The 20,984-nt window shown below is 44.5% G+C and overlaps 1 protein-coding gene across 17 annotated transcripts in view; it reads left to right on the forward strand.

Moving 5' to 3' along the window:
- Positions 1-20,984, forward strand: part of CADPS (calcium dependent secretion activator) — a 225,469-nt gene that overhangs the window by 117,106 nt on the left and 87,379 nt on the right. For 9 of the 17 annotated variants that reach the window (XM_050904405.1, XM_050904401.1, XM_050904412.1 and 6 more), the window contains exons 10-14: positions 7,064-7,172; positions 8,287-8,465; positions 12,335-12,337; positions 15,041-15,068; positions 19,674-19,810. In XM_050904405.1, coding sequence (XP_050760362.1) covers positions 7,064-7,172; positions 8,287-8,465; positions 12,335-12,337; positions 15,041-15,068; positions 19,674-19,810 — 456 coding nt within the window. Of the gene's footprint in view, positions 1-7,063; positions 7,173-8,286; positions 8,500-12,334; positions 12,338-15,040; positions 15,069-19,673; positions 19,811-20,984 lie in introns of all 17 variants that reach the window. The other 8 variants (XM_050904397.1, XM_050904395.1, XM_050904394.1 and 5 more) reach the window with 2 other exon arrangements.

The raw sequence follows: 20,984 nt of genomic DNA on the forward strand, positions 1-20,984 counted from the left end.
CCATCCTGGGGAGGTAAAAGGGATTTATGATGTGCGTGACCCATGTAAGTAGGAGCCTTTTTGGAGACACCAGTTGAGTACGTAGTCCAATAACCAAGTATGATCAGCAGCAACAGTTTAAGTGCTCGTTTTGTACTCCAAATAGGGTCAAAATGGCCACAGAAGTGGGGGAGTGTAGAGCAGCCACAGGAGACGCCTCTATCTGCCCAAGCAGTATATTTAGATTTAGGTAAAAGTGATGGGTTTAGGATCTGTGTAATCCATTCCTAGAGGCATCTGGTTTGCAAATGCACTCTCCGTGCAGGGACTCGCCAAGTCCCTGGTGGGGTAGGGTGCTTGGCACCTCGCAGGGGAACCCAGTGTCTTGCAGAGCTAGACCGCTGGAGGTAAATCCCAAACTGTCTCCTGGGTAAGAAGCAGCAGAGGTCATAATGAAGGAAAAGGCCTTTTGGGAACATTATGCAGTGACCCTCTTCTTGGGCAGGGATTGAGGGATTGCTTTTCTCTGTATGTTGCCTTTATTATGTTCTGAAATGAAGTTAAAAGTGCTGTGGCAGTCTGTGATCACCTGTAGATCAACTAGTATTGCTCTTCCCTGAGAGACGATTCATTCCTGTTAGACCAAGTTCACAGTCCCTTTTTCCCTGTGAACAGGGATTCTCCAAAGCAGAGAATCCTCTTTCCTAACATAGCTTCTCCCATAAATAAATCTATTGATGCTCTTCTGTGCAAGGGTTTGCAGGTTGGGACATGGATTCCCGTGTCTCTCTGAAGGAGCCTTTCTTCTGGCCATTCTATGTGGCTGCAGTTACTTCTCTAGTTTTCAGTTGCTATATATTCTTCAGCTTGCTGTGGAATTGAAGCTCTCAGAGTTATTCCATGTTTTCTCATGTTACTAGGTCTGTATTCGTCAGTTGGCATATAAGAGCAGAATTTGGCCAGAAAAGCAATTCATTTGAATAAGATGAGCAGACTTTTGCCCCCAGAGAGTCTCTGTAGCCCACCTCAGAAATTCCAGCTGCCACTGCAGCTTCTCTGTTATGTTACCGTTTGCTCAACATTTGGTGCAATGTAAAGTGTTCTGCCGTACATCAAATATAAACAAGAAACACTCTCTATGCAGTCCCTCAGATGTAGTTTGAGCATATTGAACATGTCAGCAGGCAATAAAGATGGAATAAAAATACTTTGCTGTCCGTATGTTTGTCATTTGCTTTTCATGCAATGCAAAGGATGGGTGCTGATACGAACAGGGACTGGCAGCAAAGGTGTTGATGTCCAGGATGCTCTGAACTCTGCTAAACCACAGACAGAAAATAACCCACACAGGAAGGTGAGCTGGCTCCATTACATAAAGAACAGACAAGGAGCAGCCCCTGTTTCAGGAGCTCGCTCATCTGCACCAGGCTCCTGCTTGCACCAGAGCCGAGAGATGGAGTCCAAAGCATAAAGTCCATTTGGGATATAGTGGTCTGGTCAGTCCGTGACACTGCCAACAGGGCAAGGCTGTACGTTCGGATGAATAACTAAACGTTCTGATCCCTTGTCTCTGTCCCTTACCTGTAGCATCTTCTATTGCAGCTCTGCCTCCTCCCCCGTCCCTTGGAGAGTAACCTCCTCCTCCTGGTCCTGTGCCCTCTTCTGCCTCTCTTTCCCCATTTCAGATGGACGCAGCCTCAGTTCCTTCAGTGCTATTGGGTGGTACCGCTCTGCCTTCTGGTACCAGCGGTTAAGAAATTCATGGTAATAAATACTCAAACTCTTCATAACCATCTAAACAAGGCACAAAGGTGCCAAACTGCATGGGCGGCACGAAGGAGGAAGGTGTTGATGGCAGTTTGTCTCTTTTGTGTCAGTGATGCCTTGCTGGTATGAACGGAGGCTTTGCGCGCGTATGTAGAAAAAGGAGCTCTGCAGGGAGCATTTCCACTGCTACTTGGCTTGTGTAAGCCCTGGAGAGAAGGGAAAAGGAGCAATAACTGCCTTGTAATTTGGGTGGAATAATCCCTCGCACCTTCTGTGTCTGTGTAGCTGTGAGGGTTGTACAGGAGTGGAGATGATTTGTTTGGGTATAGCGGGTGAGAGCGGTTCCTTTGTGCCGTTTCTAGAACTGGGCTTGACCTCTCCGGTGCGTGCATTGCTGGGTGGACTTGGTTCGGCCCCTCGGGGAAGGTTTACAGCATGGTGCGGCTGGCAGAGCTGGTGCATATGCTCCTCCAGCATGCACCCGTGCGTTAAGAGGGGATGGTTTTGTCTTCCGAATGAATCGCAGTCCTCTCTGCACGCTGCCCACCCTTCTCGTAGACACCCTTTGAGATGAGCAGCAGAAGAGCAGAATACTGATTAGATGTAAATTACATGGCAGAGAATCGTTACTTGCCTAATTTTAAATCCTGAGATATGCAGCGTGAAAGCGATGGCAGAATATGGCCCTGAGCTTGGATGGAAATGGTCCGCAGCATCACAAGTAAGGAAAATGCTTCGTAAAGGCAACAGTAACGCCAGTGGCAGTGGTAAGCGAAAGCAATGGAGCAGTTTAGGGCAAAGTTCTCCGTGACTGGTTAGGAAAGAAAATGTACATCTATCACAGATGTTATAAGTGTTTCCTAAGTTGCTATATCAGCTGCCTGAGCAGAGCATACAAATTTCAGCCAGTTTGCCAATTAGACCCTTGATCGTGCAAAAGCTGGGATTTTTGATAGCTGACAGAGCTTGTATTAATTCTTTGCAAGGTCTAATGTGCTGTACTGGCAACAACACTATTGTTGGTTCTGGTGGGTTTGCTGGCTTTGCGATAGGAAATTTCTTATAATGATTCTTAAGGGCAAGTGAATTAATTACATTGAGATTTCAGACTGAATCTGTTCTTCTCTTGTCATAACCCCATTTCTGCGCTCTGGCAGCATATGGGAAGTAACACTCCATGGTACCTGGATGACATGTCTGCTGAGTAGCTTGAAGCAGTTTTCGGCTGATTGTGTCTGATGGTGTTTGCAGAATGTTGTTGGAACCAGATCAATCTCTGCAGATTAAAACCAGTTGCAGTGTCTACGCCTGGATCTATTGTTCTAGTGACAGACTCCCTGAACTCATTATAATTTAGACTAACAGTGACAGTTCCTGCTTTTAGCAAAACTCAGCTGACTCGGGATAAAATGAAATGAAGTAAGTATTCAGTAACTCCGAATAACCAACAGAATTTGAAAATAATTCAGCAAAATTGCAGTGTACTACACCAGCGGTCCTAGACTGTGGTCCTCAAGTCAAGGTAAATGACCCGTAGCTGGTCCCCATAATCATATTAAATCATGTTTTCAGTTAGGTCCTCGCTGAGAACTGGGCATAGGTGGTGATTCTTGAGAAACCTTGAGTGTTGATGATAAATACAAAATGTTTGGAAACTGCTGGTTAAACAGCTGCCACAACTTGTTACACCTGGCTACGGTAGGTCCTGCGTGTCCCGTCCATACTCACACGGGATGGCTTCCCATCACGCAGCCCTGCCCAAGGAGAACACACACACACCTCCTGCTTGAAGGAAGAAGTTAGGACAACTGCTATGTGCAATTGTTTAGGGCTGAATGGATGTGCTGAGATGTGAAAACTGTTGTTGTCACATTTTTTTCTTTAAGCTAGATCATTTCCTCTGCTCATTTGTGTCAGGAAAGGGCTCGGGAGGCAACGTACAGCTGCAACCAGAGGACAAGAGTCTCCCATCAAAGTGGAAAGCTGTATTACAGCTGGCAGTATCTTAGCACAGTTTCTCTCCCTTGGGACAAAATGCATGCTGTTAATCTAGGAAAGGTCCATTTAAGAATTTAACCCAAGTGGGGCAGTGTTATGTCAACAGTGAGAAAGGGGGAGGCAAATGACTGAGCTCGGAGTGCGAGGCACGACAATTAACAGGTTTGAGCAGGATCATGGGGAAAGCGGTGCTCGCTAGAGCAGGAGTCTCTGGTGGAAAAACAAGGACGAAGTCAGGACTGGTTAATACATATCTACTGTATTTATTAATCAGTTGGATTATATAGCTGGTGACAGAATATGATCGAGTGCCAAGAAAGTCAGATCTAATTTAGCAGCCTGGGAATAGTGAACTTCGGCATTTGTCTCCCGCTGTCTGCTTCCCCTTTCCTGAATTTCTTTGTCTTTTTCTCTTTTTTCACACTTTCTTTTCCTTCTGTTCTTTTGTCTCAAATTATTTCTCAAAGCATTTTCCCTGTTTTGTAATGAACCAGCCAGGGCAGCCTTGGATTATTTCCCTTCTTTTAGTTTCGCTCAGTTCAGCTTCCTTAGATGCTCCTTTCCTGGCCCTCGTCGAGTGCCTGGATGAAATCCCAGCTGCTTTGAGAGTTTGTCCCTCACTGGGCAGAGATTTCTCCTCTGTCTTCCTTCAGTTTCCTCTCTGTATCTGTGTTTTTTCCAATTACTCAAACCATTCATCTTGCCCATCCCATCTGCTCGCTCGCTCTCATACTCAGCTATGGTTCGGTGTGAACTCAGCAGGCTGTAAGATTAATTTCTGCTATTAACTGTTTCACTTGTCTGGCCACTTCTAAGCTTCTACAGAAAGCAGACTCTGTAAAGCACAGTGTTTTAGAGGACCGATGAAAGGCAAGCTGCAATCTCCACTTGACCCTACAGTGCTGTTCAGCAGCAAAGCACAATCGTGACATACTGAGCTTAGCAGAATCTCATTTTGTTGGGTTTTGCTTTACCACCGCTTGTAAATGGAAGGAGCCACATTGCACTAAGTAACCAGGGCATCAGCTTCTTTCTGACCCCGAGCAGAAAATGCTTTAGGCAGCAGGATAGGACAGACAGGCTGGTATGCCAGTCCTTGAAGTCAGTAGCTCGAGTTGTTTAGGTGCAGGCACTCTGCATGACACAGTTGGCACCTTTTCCAGAGGCCATCGATAGCTGTTTCCTCCCTCCAGCCTGATCCTAGCCTGCCTCCTGCCAGCAGGCTCTTGGGCAATCCTGATCTTGGGCTTTGCACTTGAGCTGTGTGAGTAGAGAAGAAGTAGGACGTGAACCCAGATGAGCCCTGGCTCATCGCACGTTGTAGACCCACCTGTAGGTTTCTCTTAGAGGTCTCTTCTAATAATGATGTAGAGCAGCTTCTTCCAAGGAAATAATGTGAATCCTGACAGGAGAGACCAATTTGCTTTGCCTCTGTCCCAGGATGGCTCCACCAGAGCCTACTGTCTACATCTGTCTTTTGTAACTTTTAACATGAGAAGTATAAGCTCTGAAATGCCTGTGTGTGTTTCCATACATTACTGTTGTGTTGGTATGGTTGGCTTATTGATAGGGATGAAGAATATTTTCTGGGTCCAAAGATGAGAGGAATTATTTGTACATGAAGAAGAGCCTGAAACTGAGACCTCGTGTTCAGGGTCAGAGAAGAAGAAACTGAACTACTGAATGAATTTTACCTGTTGCTGTACAGCATACAGGAGAAGGAAAAACCATTAGTTGTATTAATGTTTTCAATCAATGTCAGCGTAGGTTAGCACTGACTCATTTCAGGAATTAAATTTATCATGCAGTCCCTGAAGTTCAGGCTGTCTAACACAGAGAAATCGAATCCTCACTGCTCAGATGAGATCTCCAGGATCTTACCATAAATAAAGTACATTCAGGAGTTTCTCCAGGAGATGGCAGCAATATACTGCACGTATAACTGAATGAACACTGCGGGAGTCGTCTGAATGTTGTGCTGTGGGGCACTAGGTTATTTTTAGATTTCTTCCTGTTAATCTTTTTAATTTTTGTGTTGCCGGTATGATGGTATGCATTCAAAGTTCATAGCATAGAATATGCACCGGTGTGCTCCTGCTATTGGTCTGTTACTTGTCAATCTTTCGTCAGTGCTGGTAGTTTTAAGGAGGATGCAAGATGCTTAAAGCATCACTTTTAGTCTTACTCCCACAAATGTGTTAATGATAGGGTTTATTCTTAGGTGGCTTTTGGAGCTGTTCCTGGAGGAAGGCACGGTGCAGGCAGGGCTGCTGAGAGCAGGCTGGCAGCTAGCAGAAGCCCGTAGAGGGCAGCAATAAACCGAGCGCTGGCTGGGAGACACTATGCCGATAGACGGGTCCCCTGACTTAAATAAATGACATTTTATTAACGATAGGTGCCACCAAAATAGGTGCTGCATGTGCATTTGTAGCCGAGCGATTTGTCTGGAGTTTGAAGGCAAAATCCCCCAGCCCAGCCGCTTGCCCGTCTTTCAGGATCTCTCCCGACTTCCAAAACATGACGAGCATGATCCATTGCCACCCACCAGAGTTTTAAAGTTTCCTCTAGAGGTCAAGAAAATGTCCAGACGAATAAAATTACGTCAGGCGTCCAGGATGTGACATAACCTTAACAAAGTCATTTGAAATCATTTGACAGTAAATTTCCCCGTGAGTTCCTAGCCTGGAGCACGGAGAATCCTCTCCTCCCTGGACGAGCTTCTCGCCGACCATCCAGATTGCAGCACGCCGAGTACGCGCGGGGTCTTGATGCGGCCTGATGGCCTCCTAAAGGCGATTCGGGAGCCTGGCAGAGCCCCCGCAGCTGAGTCGGCTTCCGTCAAGAGCTTGACATTGAATGTATCGTGTCATGCAGATGGTACCTCAGAGGAGTGAGAGCTGCCATTTACAGCACTGATGACAACAACTGCCGAGATCAGTGGGATCTTAAGATTGCTTTAATATGACTGGCACCTAGCAATTTAGCTCACATTGTTTGTGACAGGGTGTCACTCTTGCACTTGTCTGGGGATGAATGATAGAGGGTTTTAAAGCGTGGAGCTTCCTCTTTTGGAGGAAATTAAACCGCTGTATGTACTGATGCGGAGAATTAGATGCCTGCCGCAGCAGCGTGTGTTAAGAGAGAGCTTTGCAAAAGCCTGGTAAAAAGTTTAGTCTGTCTCGTACGGGCAATGACCGTCAAAATTACCCCACCACCCCCAGTCCCTGTAAACACGCCATCAGCATGCGGCATTTGTAAGCGCTTTGGATTACCTTGTCGTGATCACCCGGTGCCATCTTAGCTTTGTGATTTTCTTCAGGTTAGTCAATATACATTTGCTATGTGCAGCTACCGGGAGAAAAAAGCTGAACCTCAAGAGCTGCTGCAGCTCGACGGATACACTGTGGACTACACCGACCCGCAGCCAGGTACGGGGGCCGACAGCTTGCTGCTGCACCCATAGGTGCTCCTGCTCGCCACACTGCGTATGGCTCCCAAACGGGAGTCCTCTCTCTCTCCCCCTGCTTGCAGCTGAACTGTGATCAGCATTATTATAAATATGTTTGTGTTTATACAGATCATTAGCTATGCATGACTTTACTATAAATAGATCTAAGGAATTGAGCTAGGAGTTGCACCAGAGGAGGGAAAGACTCATCTTCTCTGGGGAGCCTAAGTGAATTAGACGCTTAAATCCCAATGAAATTTGATTATGAACTGAATGCTCAAAGTGATGGTCCTAACCTGTGCCTTCAGATTATATTCCCTAAATAAAAGGTTAGCAGCTGTGCCTGTCTTTATTGTAGAAAATATTTATGGGACCAACCCAGCATTTTTGTCCGTCCCATATTCTCTCTGATAGATGTAAGTGAGTGGAAAGGGCAGGATTAGAAAACTCCCTGGTACCTGGAGGTACCTGTTGAGTGGTGAGACCCTTCTTCACATGGAGGAGCGCCACATTTTTATTTCAGTGGGGCAACACATTGAGCGTGGTGATCCTCACCATGCCCTGGATAATGGTATCCCCAGAGGAGATGAAGAAAGACACAGTAGATTGTTTGTGAAGACCTTGATTCCAGGTTAATTCCAATGTTAGGGAGATGGGAAGATGGATGCCGAATCAGGGCAAAGACAGAAATAAGCACGTCACCCAAGCACCTTCAGTGCGGCGTGAGCACTGATGCACTCGCTCTAATGGGAAGCCTCCCACCGCATCCCCTCAAAACCCATTTTTAATGGGGCTCCAGTGGTGCAGCCTGCACAGGACCTGCACAGGCGGGCGGTAGGTGAGAGAAGCAATTAATCTGAGTGTGTTGGGGCATGTTTTAGTAATTGCAGTGCAGGGTGCTACCTGGGGACCTGGCGGGCTGTCTCACGGGTGAGTTTGGTGCAGGTGAGGGGACTGAGCTTGGCCAGGAGCCGGGGGCAGCGCGGGGCTTGCTGAGGGGACACCAGGGGCAGCGGTGGGGTGGGAAGCCAGGGAAGATCCCCTGGCTGGCCTCAAAGTCTGCGAAACTCCATTGTCACTTCCTCTCCTGCCAGGTTTGGAGGGCGGCAGAGCATTCTTCAACGCTGTGAAGGAAGGAGACACGGTGATTTTTGCAAGTGACGATGAACAGGACCGTATCCTGTGGGTCCAAGCCATGTACCGAGCCACCGGCCAGTCTCACAAACCTGTGCCGCCTACCCAAGTGCAAAAGCTTAATGCTAAAGGAGGAAATGTACCCCAGCTAGACGCCCCAATCTCTCAATTTTGTAAGTAAATAAGTTCTCCTAGAGAGCGGAAGTCTTTGATGGAAAGGTTTTCTGCACTGATGTAAATCAATATTCGCACACATGTTTCTGACTCCAAAATGAATTTTTTTTCATTATCATTAAGCTGCTTTGTACATCAGTGGATCCGGAAGCAGTTAACCTGTGTGTTTAGCACAACCAAACCCAAGAAACAAAATTCCTTGGGGAACTTGCCAATGAGTATTTTAAAGTGCAATACTTGATGGAAGAGAGACTGGGATCTGAGAGCCTGAGACCCAGCTTGCTTTCTGCAGACACGCGTTTTACCACTACACAATGAACTACACGCCCAGATCAGAGCGATTCATTAGCACCATTAGCTGTCTGTCAAATGCATCACGTGCTCAGAACTACAGGTGCAAATCTTGCAAGTATGAAATGCACACACAAAAAGAGGTCTCCTGTTGAATATTCAACTGTAGGAAAACATATGGTATTTTTAACAGGTTGCTTTGCAGGCCAGTTAGATGTGAATTTAAAGCAATCATCTTTTAAGTCGTAGCTATGCTGCATGTCCTGTGCAGTTATACCCAGTTTGCTTAATTTGAAATTTAGAGCAATTTCTTTTGTCTTGCAAATGTAATTTGATTATAAACCAGACGAATGCCTCCTCGCTCATTTTTCTTGAAGGTCTCAATCACACGTCTGGAGCCCCTTTGTTATGTAACATACAGCAGTTCTTGCTAGTTTCAGCAAAATTTAAGAATTAGTATCATTAAATATAAGTGAAATAAGCAAAGGTGGTAAATATTAGTAAATTCTTCTAATTAAATCAGATTTTAACATTTAAAAAAAGCTCTGTAAAGCTGTTATGGCGTATTTTGTGGTAAGGAACTCAGAAAACCTGCCCCTTGCTTATCAATATCATTTGACCGTCTTTTATATTGATTTAACTTCTTCATGTCAGTATTTATGGAAAATAACAATGCAAGACATACAGCTGTACCATCAATGTTACAGCAGAAAACCTCTGCTTGCTGCTTTTCTTTTTTTTTGTATCCTCCACATGCCTGCATATTTTGGACTCCCTTCTGCCTTGCATTGCTGTTGCTGTCAGTGAGGACGTAGCACGATGCAGCGTGGTAAACCCATAGTCAGTATTTTCATTTCAGTGACCCTCATCCTCTTCATCCCAGTCAGGTCACTGACTCTGGGAGTGCAAGGTGTAAAGGATTGGGGTCAGGAAGGAAGCCTCTCAGAAAGCCAAAATGGGAGGTAGGAATTGGGCTCCTGCAAGTGGGAAGTTTACTGGCTGTGATTAGCCTCTAGACCTGGCCCAGTCGTGCTGACCTGAGAGCACTCCCAGGGGTTGTATATCCCTCTGCCCAGGTTCTTGGATGTCGCAGGCACAGGGCCTTCTACAGCTGCTTTTTTACATGCTAAAAGCCTTCAAAGTGTAGCAAGGGAGAGCGGCAGAGGGATGCTGCTTGTGGCTCCCTCTCCTAACAAGTGGTGCTGCAGGATGCTCTTAGCTGTGTGGTTGGTGCAAAGAGGATGCGCTCCTGCTCATCCCAGCATGATCCCTGTGGATTAGGATAAGGGCAGTGAGAGAACATCAAGCTGGGGAAGCACCTTCCCCTCTAGTCTTCTCCCATCCCTGCAGACATCAGGCCTGGAGAATTTTTCTGCTGGATAAATTCCTGATATCTATGGAGTTTTCACTTTACCGGATCAATATGTGGGGTCACGTAAAGGGTCCCTTTCCCAGACACATCATAATTGCCTGGCAGCAGCTGTAGCAAAGTCTGCCAGGAGTTTGGGGAGGGAAAGGGGATGGCGCGGGGCCGTGGACCTTTGGGTGTGTTGTCTCCATGCACAACCAAGCACTGTGTGCGTGGGGAGAGCTGAACCCCCCTGCTTAGGTTACCTGGGATGGAGAAGGGGCAGCTGGCTTGTCCTGGTCCTTACCAGGGAGCAGCGAAGTCGGTGACTGAGCCCAGGAGTCCTCTCTGCATCTAACCACAGCCCACACGTCCACCGGAGACTTGTGCTGCTCGTGGTCCTGCAGACTGTATCAGCCTGACTGTGCTCAGAGCTAGAGAAATGCCACAGGTTTGACCTTGTTTTTCCCATCTCACTCATCTGCCAGGAGGCAGGGATCCTTCATCCTCCCTTCTGGTGAAAACAGCTGAGATTTCACCCCCTGGTCCCTCCAGGGCATCTGAGGGGGTAAGGATCTGACCGCAGTTTCTCTCACTTGTTCTCGTGCCAATACCAGCTCCAAATCCGGATCATTCGGCTTTTTTTATGCCACCACCCTCTTTCCATCCACAATGTCTTTTCCCCATAAGCTGGGCAACTTCAGGCTCCCCTTTTTGCTGCAAACACTGGGAAACCCTCTTTGTTGTGTTGTGCCAAAGCCTGGAAGGGGGAAACCAGTCGGCTCATCAGTCTGATGATGACTTGCTACTTCAGCATCCTCTGGGCTAGTGTGTTTTGTCCTCGGTCTTCCTTCCTCCTCCTCCCTTGGATCTAGATCCCTCTGACAGCTCTTTGTGCACAGGACCTTCATCCTATAAGAGGAGGAGGGCAGCGTGCTATAGTGCACCTTCATCTCAACAGCAAGGGCTACTCACTTTTCATATTTCAACATTTGTACATGGCTATGCTCGTTGCAAAAGCCATTGGGCACAGCAGTTAAATAATCAGAAGCAGAAGTGAGTCATGCATGCCACACATGATGGCTTGTCGGGAGTCTTAAATGCACAAATACATATCTCAGATCCTTCAGTCTTGAAATTCAAACATATCAAGTGTTGCATTTTTAAAAGGGTCTTGGTTTGTTATTGGGTTTTTTTGGCTTGGGTTTTTTTGTTTGTTTTTTTTTTTGCCTGCAGAAAGGTAAGGACTTTTGCGAGACATTTTATTCTTGTACATTTATCTTTATACCTGTCATATTTTTTGTGCTTATTAGAGGCTATGGTGAATGAGGATGTGCAAAGAAGTGAATGTTAAGCCATTTGACGAGTAACTGTTGTTCTAGCTTTCATGTTGTAGCAGTCCGAGATGGCACATGCACATGCATGCACATGCAGAGAAAATCCAGCCCTCTGCTCCTGTGATGGAGCTGTCTGTTAAACAGAAACTTGAGAAGAACATATTTTGTTGTTGGGGAAACTTGGGAGAAATAGTGAATTCATTTGGTTCCCACCTCTTTTGACTTCGTAAATACAAACTTCGAGCAGCACTCAAATTCTCATCTGCAGTTCGATAGCAGTGCTTGACTTGGAAGTAAACAGACAGCTCTGAACCAGGGTGGAGTTTATTTTATTTGCAATTTAAGTACTGAAAAAAAAATAGATCCTGCTATTCATTAATTTTTGTATGACTCTACAGTTCCTTTTATGTGGGTGAACAATACCTGTTAGAGTGAAAAGTTTTGCTTTTTTTGTTTTGCTACAATTTAAAAGAAGAACTCCATTCATGCCAAGCTGTGCTTTTCTCCAGTGTTCGCATTATAAAAGAAAAAAACCCAAAACTGTTCTTGTTTACTGTTGAAATCATGCACAGTATTATAGTCAATAATGCTGCCAATATATATTACACCTTTTGGCAATATTTAAGCTTCATAAAAGTGGTCACTTGTCTGAAAGCACCAATCTTTGTTCGTTCTGTGTTAGTGATGCATCAAACAAAATTCCCAAACATGCTCAACGTTCTTTTTTTTTTTTGAACCCCTTTTCTTTTTAACATGAAAGATTGGTCCGTACTTGTTTTACGTATCACTTGTGGTTATATTTCATTTTTTAATGTCTGTTTATATTTAATGACTGTTAATCACACCATATACAAAGAGCTGGTTGTTTTGAGAATTTGTAATGATTTGTTCCCCCATAATAAGTAGCGAGGTTTATTGAGCTGCTTAAGAAATTTTCAGCTGTAAGTGGGGTTTTTTTTGGTTGGTTTGATTTTCTTTAAGTTTCTTTTTCATTCTTTGCTTGAACCCAAATATTTAGCTGCTAGGTTAGGGCTCCTGTCTGCTTTCCTGAGCCTTGTTGCTAGTCTTTATGTTATTCTGGTTTGTTCCTTCTTACCCTGCTAACTTCTAGCTGGACTCAAGGGTAAGTGCTTCCCTGTAGCTAGCACAGCTCAGATAATCAGACTAGATTATCTGACATATGCAATGTGCTTTTTTTTCTCTTAAATCTTTCTCATGTTTAGATTTTGTAGTACAAACTTTCCATGTTATTTTCCTGAATTGAGGTTTGAAATGTAAGTTTCCATACTGAAATTAGGATGCATGTGATGTTTGCATAATTGCCTTCTCTCCCTGGCTTTCACATTGGCATCAAGTGATCCTCTTAGTAAAGCCAATCATTAACATTTCTATTTTTCATTCCAAGATGTAAATATTAATTAACATCACAATAAAACTGTAAATAATACCTTCTTTTGTTTCATGGAATTTACATCTAGTTGACTGCTTCCTGCCTGAAAACAGATCATTTTGCACTCTGACAATATCCTTTCTCTCCGTGCCGATGATTAGCTTGGTGCAGCGCACCAGCGTGCGGGGCTAACCATGGACACCTCAAAGCGTAGAAAGGTAGGGCAGGAGACCCCGAGAGACCTAGACGAGGTGCAGGACTCCACAGGAGCCCCCCAGAAAACCCCTCCACACATGCATTGTGAAAACAAGCCTGAGTCATCGAGGTTTGGTAGTTCCCTCTCCCGTAAACTCAGTAGGGGATGATTTCGGCAGCAAGCGGCAGCTCTCTGGGTCACCACGGGTTTAGAGATGCTGACCCGCTCTGACTTAAATACATTAGTCATGGAGGGGTGCTGCTGTTCCCCCAAATTATCATAAATTAATGTTTTAGTGTGGGTGTCAGTCACCAATCAAAGCAATGCTTGCCAAAGAATAAGCCAGGGGAATTATTATTTTACCTTTTCCCACTGGAATACCTACTTTGAAAAAGATAAAAGCCCAAACTTGTGCTGTAAAAGAGCTTCTCCGTAGTCTTTGTTCAGTCTTAAATACACCTGGTGCAAATCCTTTATTGGTGTTAAAAGCTGCTTCTCTAATACCTGGTGAGTGCTTGCTTTCCTTAGGAGGGAATAGCATCAGTGGGTCATGAGAGCTGGCAAATATGTATCCGGGGTATCTGAATGCAATTATGAGAAGGAACAGGCGGTGTCATCCCTCCTGGCCATCAAACAAGACTCCTTTTTTTCTTCTTCCTCCTTTTGTTTCTTTTTTCTTCTTTTTTTTCTGTGTGTGAGTATGTGCGTGTGTATATAAATATACCCCTGGGTAGCAGGCAGAATTCCTTCTCAGCAGACACTTTCTTTTTTCTTTCTTTTTTTTGTTTTCTAAATGTTTGGATTTCCAAAGAGGATTCTTATCAGACTTTACCGCAAAAAAAAAAAGTTTAATTTGATGGAAATACAGATTTTTGCCACTTTGAAAGAAAGAAAGAAAGAGTGAATGAATGAATGAACTTGGGTCTGGCAACATTACATGTATTTGCACTACAATGCATTGCTATCCTATTAGATTATTAGTTTTGTGCTTTAATTGCTTTATTTTTTTTAGATAGTTAGAGATATCATGAGAACGCTGCTGTGTCTTCTGTATTGTCAACTTGCAGATGCTTCATTGCAGGAATGCAGAATTAAAATGTTAATTCAGTTCTCACATAACTTGCATGAATTTAAAACTAGCCTGTAAATCACTTCTACGTGCTTTAAGAAGCATGGGACTCTAACTTATTAAATACAAATTCACAGGTTTCCGCAGTCGTCCAATTCAAAATATTTTTAAATAGTTATAAAAATGCTGTGAAACAATGTTTTATATTATAAATAGCTGTTCTAAAACTGTGTTTTTAACTTGCCACACAAGGAATTATGTAAGTGCATACTACAAATTCTTATTCATTTACCTATGAAACATTAGATAGCTTAGACTTCAATTCAGTGCCTAGTGTGTCTGGTGATTTACAGAAACATTCATAATCTTTTATTAAAATTGTAACTCGAGCAGCAAAGAATTTGTTTGCAGCAGGGGGAAAGCCATAAAATGCAGGAATAAACAGCCAATTAAATTTAAAGCTATCTTCTAACGTGGAATAATATGAAGAAAAAGAAAGAGCTCTTAGATACCCAGCTGAGAGGCGAGTTCAGCCTGCTGCAGCGGCCGCAGCTCGTAGTGGGGGGAGGTTTGCAGAGCCCAGGGGACACACACACACACACACATCACTTTTCAGAGGTGGCAATGCCGTAGCGCACGGTGAGGAGGGGACTTGGTAAGTCACCAGCCGGCACTGCCAGCAGCTCGCTCGCAATCAACAGCCTGGCATTTTAAGTCCCGGTACGGGGTTTTTTTTCCCCCTCCGGAACACTGATATTTGCTAGTAAAGCCTCTCGCTCCACACGGCCAAACAAAATGAGGTTTCTAGGCGCTTCCCCTGGGTATTTCTTTAACGAGTCGCAGCCCAAGCGCGTCCGTTAGCTCCGTGTAAGCGGTGAGGGCAGGAGGGGACCCCGCCGCCCCTCGGAGCACGCGGCCGAGCGTGCGGCAGGTCGCGGTGGGCACGCCGTCGCCCGCCCGCCCGCCGCGGTGCATTGCCGGCGAGCACTGCGCAGGCTGGGAAACTTCTCCCGCTTTGCCCAGCCAGGCCAGCGAAGAGTTTTCTAGAAATATCTGTAAATGAATAGCTGCCATCAATCATTGTCATTCCTTTATTTCATGTCTCCTGATGAGGTTGACTAGTGTCATTGTTTGTTACTGTCCAAACCACATCTTCATTCTTGTAATGTCAAGCAGATATGACAAGCACACATTTTCCAGATGAGTAAGATACAAAGTCACCTTTTAATTTACAGTTGTTTGGGTTTTTTTGTTTGTTGGGTTTTTTTGGTTTTTTAATAAGCAAACGTGTCGTAAAATTTACTGGATGTTCAGTAAATGTTCAGTGACTAAAACAAAGTCACTCATTAATGAAAAGAAATAAATCTGGAGTAAGAAATTCTTACAATAAAATGGCTACCTAAAGCCTTTTATAACAAGAATTCTTTTATGGAGCTTGTCCCCCGCTATTAACTTCACCGCTCTCAGAGCAAAATCTGCCAAAATTATTGCTGGAGCAAAAGAAATGCAGAGGGCAGGGAAATGCATTTAAAAAAAAAGAAAGAGAGATTTGACTGTTTCATCTCTTCCTTCTTAAATATCAGTTAGATAAAGAGAAATACAGCCCTCAAAGGACCAAATGGTGGGACAGTCCTTTGGTTTTCATTATTGTTGTTGTTTTTGAAATCTTTGTGTTCCCGACACTGGCAGATTTTTAAGGCTCTGATTTCAAACACTTGCAGGGAGTGTGCATGTGACAGGGGGCTAGTTAACGGAGTCAGTATAAAATACAAACTGGATAAAAATGAACAAAATAAACCCGGCAGTATTTAAAAAAGACCATAATGTAGGTGACCAAGTGTAGTATAAAAGGCCAGAGTCTGCACTTTTCCAGAAGAAAGGTTTTTGGAGTCTGTGCTGCCCATTTACCTCCGCTGGCAGCCTCCCTTCTGAGACCACCATCGAACACCTTTCAGCTGCAGTTGTGTGCAGCTTGTCTAAATATGTAAGATAACTTTTGTGGGCCTGTAGCAGCATTTTGGCTGGGGCCCCGAACAAAGAAGCACCAGTGAGCTTGGCACGGCACCTTGGGAAGGGATTGTAAGTTACTGGAGCATCATATAACTTTCTTTCTTTGGTTTCTCCTTTCTTTTTAGCTAGAATAACAGAGCAGGGTCAAAAAAGCAACCATATTTGACTGAAACAATTAATTTAAAGTACTTACAAATTAGCTGTACAGTTTGGGTGCGAATATTAGCCATTCTCATTTTGTACTTTGTTTAAAATCTCTTTGAAACTGTACAAGCCATTTTGAAAGAGGGTAGATTATATATAAAGCTTATTTCATATGCAGATGTTGGCATTATTTTAAATCGCAGATCAGCTGTCTGGAGCGGAGTAATAATATATTTAGATCTATCCTTTTCTTTTTGTATTGCCTAGGAAGTTTAATGCTTTCAGTATAATTTGAGTCCTAAATTTCATTTTTAAAAGCAAGTCCATTGGAAAAATCAAAATGCAAAAATAAATTGCAAGTTGCGTGGGTTGTTTACTTTCTAATTAAGGGAAGGTGAGTTTAGTGTAGGATTGTCCTTTTTAACCTGCTCCTAGTTATTCGTAAGAATTTTAAGCATCTGGCCCAGAGCAGATAGTCCATTTAAGAGAAATACATGTGTGTATTACCATTCTCCAAAGACATCTCCAGTTCACACCACGCCAGCTTTATCCCCTGGGTGGGTGACGTGCACCCATCCAGCCCTGCAGCCCTGCTGACGCAGAATGGTTTGCTCGCACCAGAACTGCGGCGCTGGGCTGCTGCAGGGAGAGCTGTGGTGGGTCATCTTCCTTCCCATGGCAGAAAACCACATTTTACACCACCGACTGAGCAGAAGTCCTGCTGCTCATACTTTTTTGGTCACTTGAGCTCATGCAGTGCTGTGTCTGATGCCTCTCTCTTTGGGTGGTTGTTCAGAGGTGGGGAGATTTGGGACAAATGGGTTTTCGAGCAGGCACCCAACGGGATGCTCAGTAAGGTGTGGCTTCAAAGTAATTAATGAAAGTAAAATTGCACCTGATTATGGACAGTCATGAAGGCCATTTAATCATTGTGTCTGTTCTCATGCTTGGCAGGGAACTGTCTGTGCCCCTGCCTTGGGCAGGGTGATCTTAAAAAGCCCAGGACAGACCCTCAGCTCCATGGAAGCCAGCAGAGCTTCAGTCGGTTCACACCAACCGAAGGTCTGCTCTGTGCCCACCTTGCTCAGAGAACATAAAGTGGGGAAAAGCTTATTAGTCTGGAGTAAAAAATATTCATTTCAAACATGCTTTCTAGCACATATGCTCAAAAAAGTTCACCAGCTAAAGGGCTAGAGGACTCTTCAAATTTCCAGCTGATTTACTCAGCTCTCGGAGCCTTGTTGGCTGAGCAGGAGGATTGACAGTGTATCGGGGCTCCTAATTGAAAAGTAATAAAATCTCTGAGCGAAGCTGGCAAATGAAGGCCTCCAGCCAATTTGTCAGCTTGCAGTCAACTCCGAGGAGCCGGGCAGAGCAGCAAGCCATTAAAAATAGTCTGATAATATCTGTTAAAACGCTTTGCGGGCACTAGGGATGGAATCAAAACCAGCATAGACAAACTCTTTGGGAGTGAATGCAGTCAAATCGATCTTGGCCCAAAGGGACAGAGACGATGGGGCAGAAAGCTGTCAAGACTTTCAAAACTTTGTCAAAACTGTCAAAAAAAGACAGGAGCCGGCCCGTGCCATGAGCCCCAGGGCTGGGTGGGCTTCTCATCCCACGTCCAAGGATGCTGGAGAGGTGCCGTGGAGGTGATGCGCTTGTCGGGAAGGTTGTCGCCGTCCCCCAAGCCAGCCCACGTGCTGCCACGTTGCTCAGCACCGTTGGCGGCTTCTTCTGTCCCCGTGCTGAATGCACGGAGCTGCCGGCGGAGGCAGAGGAGGGATTTGGGACTGGGGAGGGAGGCGGGGGGAGGCAGCAGGACCCGGCGCATGGAGCGAAACAGGGGAGTGGACCCTCAAAAATTAACCAGCTGTAGGGAAAATAATCAGTGTTTATTCAGTAGGGGTTTAATAAGGAAAATTGCCAGCTACTGCTAAATTATGTATTGCTAGCAGCTAATTGAAATGTTACATGTTTTAATTTGTCTGATTTCTTTCCAGTGGGTGATGTTATTTATATAGTTTGTATATAGCGAATGACAGACTATACAGAAAATGTAAAGATTGCTCCCAATGATCAGTAATATCTGAGAGCACAGACATGAACAAGGTATTTAGGAAGACATGCCATTCTTCACAGCTTAATATGAAATAGTAAAACATATAAAAGAACACTGTCTCATTATCATTTAAAGTTCTTTTTTTTTTTTTAATTAAGAATTTTTGTTTTTTCTGGTAAAGAGGGATTTTGTTTTAAAACAAATACAGTTACCATATACTATCGCGGAAAACTACATTTTTGTGTCCTTTCAGCCACATTGTTTCTAGGCCACCCAGTTCCCCTAGGAGGCTATAAACAGGGGAAGGATTTAAATCCTATTTTCTTTGTCGAGGATTTGGCAAGAACCCATATAGTAGGAAGCTGAGCACGGACAAAACCGAGTGAAAGGTGTCCTTTAATTCCCCAGCCGCTGGTAGAACAAAGCCTGCTCCCAGCGGGGTCCCGGCTGGCCGCACCCAGGCCAGCTTGGCGGCTTCATTTCAACTGCTGAATTCGGTGTATTTTTAGTTAACCATGTTGAGATTAATTAATTAGCCCCTAGGAGTTAGTGCCCGTAAACGTCACCCAAAGCAGAGAAGTGTGAATACGTTGAGGCTGTTAATTCACCCAAAAATGGCAGCTTGTAATCCAGGCAGAGGAAATTCAGTCCCTCCGTCGGGATGACTGGCAGCTCCGCCACACTATCGGGTTACTGCCTCAGTGACAACAAACTACATATCAATTTAACTTCTTAGCGATGCTTAAAAGAGCATCTTTTTATTTCGGTGAGGTAGCATTTAAAGTTGCCATTAGGAAAAAAATTGCCGTGGGGAGACAAACATTGGCATTTGGATAAAGAACAACGTAACTGGTCTGATACCTAGAAAACCTAGTAAATGTAGAGAAAAATGCTACAGCTGTAACTTCATTAGAATGGCAGAATCTATTATAATTAACCGCAACTATTTAAATAGGAGCTAATTTACTTATGTGAGCCAAAATTCTGTTAACTCATAGCGCATTGTAAGACACAGAGTAAGTTCTTGGGTTTTTGTTCTGGTTTTAAGTACAGAATAAATGCACTATAATGAGCAGTTGACAAGATGTTAATTCTAAAATCTTTTGCCTAAATGCAATAAGATAGTCCATAACTGATGCAAGTTGACAATGGGAGGTGAAAAGTGTACTGTATAGCCTGCAAAGAGAAAAGTTAATGGCAATGTAGGGAAGAGGCGATATTTAGCTTTCATGCTTCATACTGTATATTTTTTTCTGTTGTATTTGTCAACTAAAATGTCTTATATCTCTCTAAATGGTGTCTTTCTCTATATGTATAAATGAACAGATGCAGATAGAGCTCAAAAGCATGGCATGGATGAATTTATCTCTTCCAATCCCTGTAACTTTGACCACGCTTCACTCTTTGAGATGGTTCAGCGCCTCACTTTGGACCACAGACTTAATGATTCCTATTCTTGTCTGGCAAGTATATTCTTTGGTCTCTAGTGATATAAACATCAAGCAGCAAAGTCAAAGCTAGTGCGAGTGGGGGCTAATCCCCCTGTTGCTGGAAGATTGACTTCTGTTTACACCAGGTTTGAATTTGGCCCAGAGGTATTTTCTTTTGAGAGGCTACCTGCAGTGAACTGACTGCTGTTCTTCTCCAGTTGCACTGTCTTTATCATTTCTGTTTGCAATGCTTAAAATGTTTCTTCCTGCAAAGACAAACTCCAGTGTGGGGATGTGAAGTAGAGAGCAGTGTTTTGCAGCCTCCCACACTGCCTTCCAGAGTCTTCTGGATGAAAGAACAGGGGAAAGATGATGGTCCAGTACCACCTCCCATGTCAATGGTGTCCCACCAGGAATAACTGTGGCCCAGCTTTGTGACTTTATGAGCAGGGATCCCAAGCAGGTAACAGATGGGACTAGGTGGATAACTGCAGTGATGCTGCAGTCTGTCCATGCTCATGTAGTCCCGTGCCCATCTTGATTATTCTCCTGAGCACAGGTTGCAGCTCTCAGCCCACTGCTGTGTAACATGGTCTATAGGACAGTGGCACTGAGATGCTCCAGGACAGCTTGTAGCCTTTGGCTCAGGTGCAGTGCCTGGGCACTGTTAGGTACTGTGAGGGTTTAAATGACAAATAACATTTAATAATACAACTTGAACAATTAATTTTTAGCAGTTTCAGTGAAGAGGATGAAGAGGCTCTTAGTTTTTGAGAAAACAATAGGATGAAGCCTTTCTAGAGGGGCCTGAAATGGAGGTCCTGTCCTGAACATGGCATGGGACAGATCCTGACCTGCTGCCCTCCTAGTGTTGCACAGAAACCTCCACATTGGGTGTCAACGTGGGCTTCTTCAGCAGAAAGACCACCCTGTGCTGATAGCCTTCATGTTCTGCCAGCTGTGCAGTCCCTGGAGCTGGGGCTCTTGAGTGGCTTGCTGTTAAAAGCAGCAACCTGGGAACACAACTGAGCAGTTGGCAGTGAGGCTGTCAGTCTCAAATCCTGTCCTCCACGTCCCCCTCCACCATGGTGCTCCTCTCACCTGCTCTGCTCCTTGCACCACCCGCAAGGGCTGATCTCCTCAGAAAGGCTAAGATCCAGTAAATGCCATTAGCGGTAGTGAGTTGTCACCTTCCAGATGAGAGGCA

This window comes from Gymnogyps californianus, chromosome 13, assembly GCF_018139145.2.
Source record: "Gymnogyps californianus isolate 813 chromosome 13, ASM1813914v2, whole genome shotgun sequence".
Lineage (NCBI taxonomy): Eukaryota > Metazoa > Chordata > Aves > Accipitriformes > Cathartidae > Gymnogyps > Gymnogyps californianus.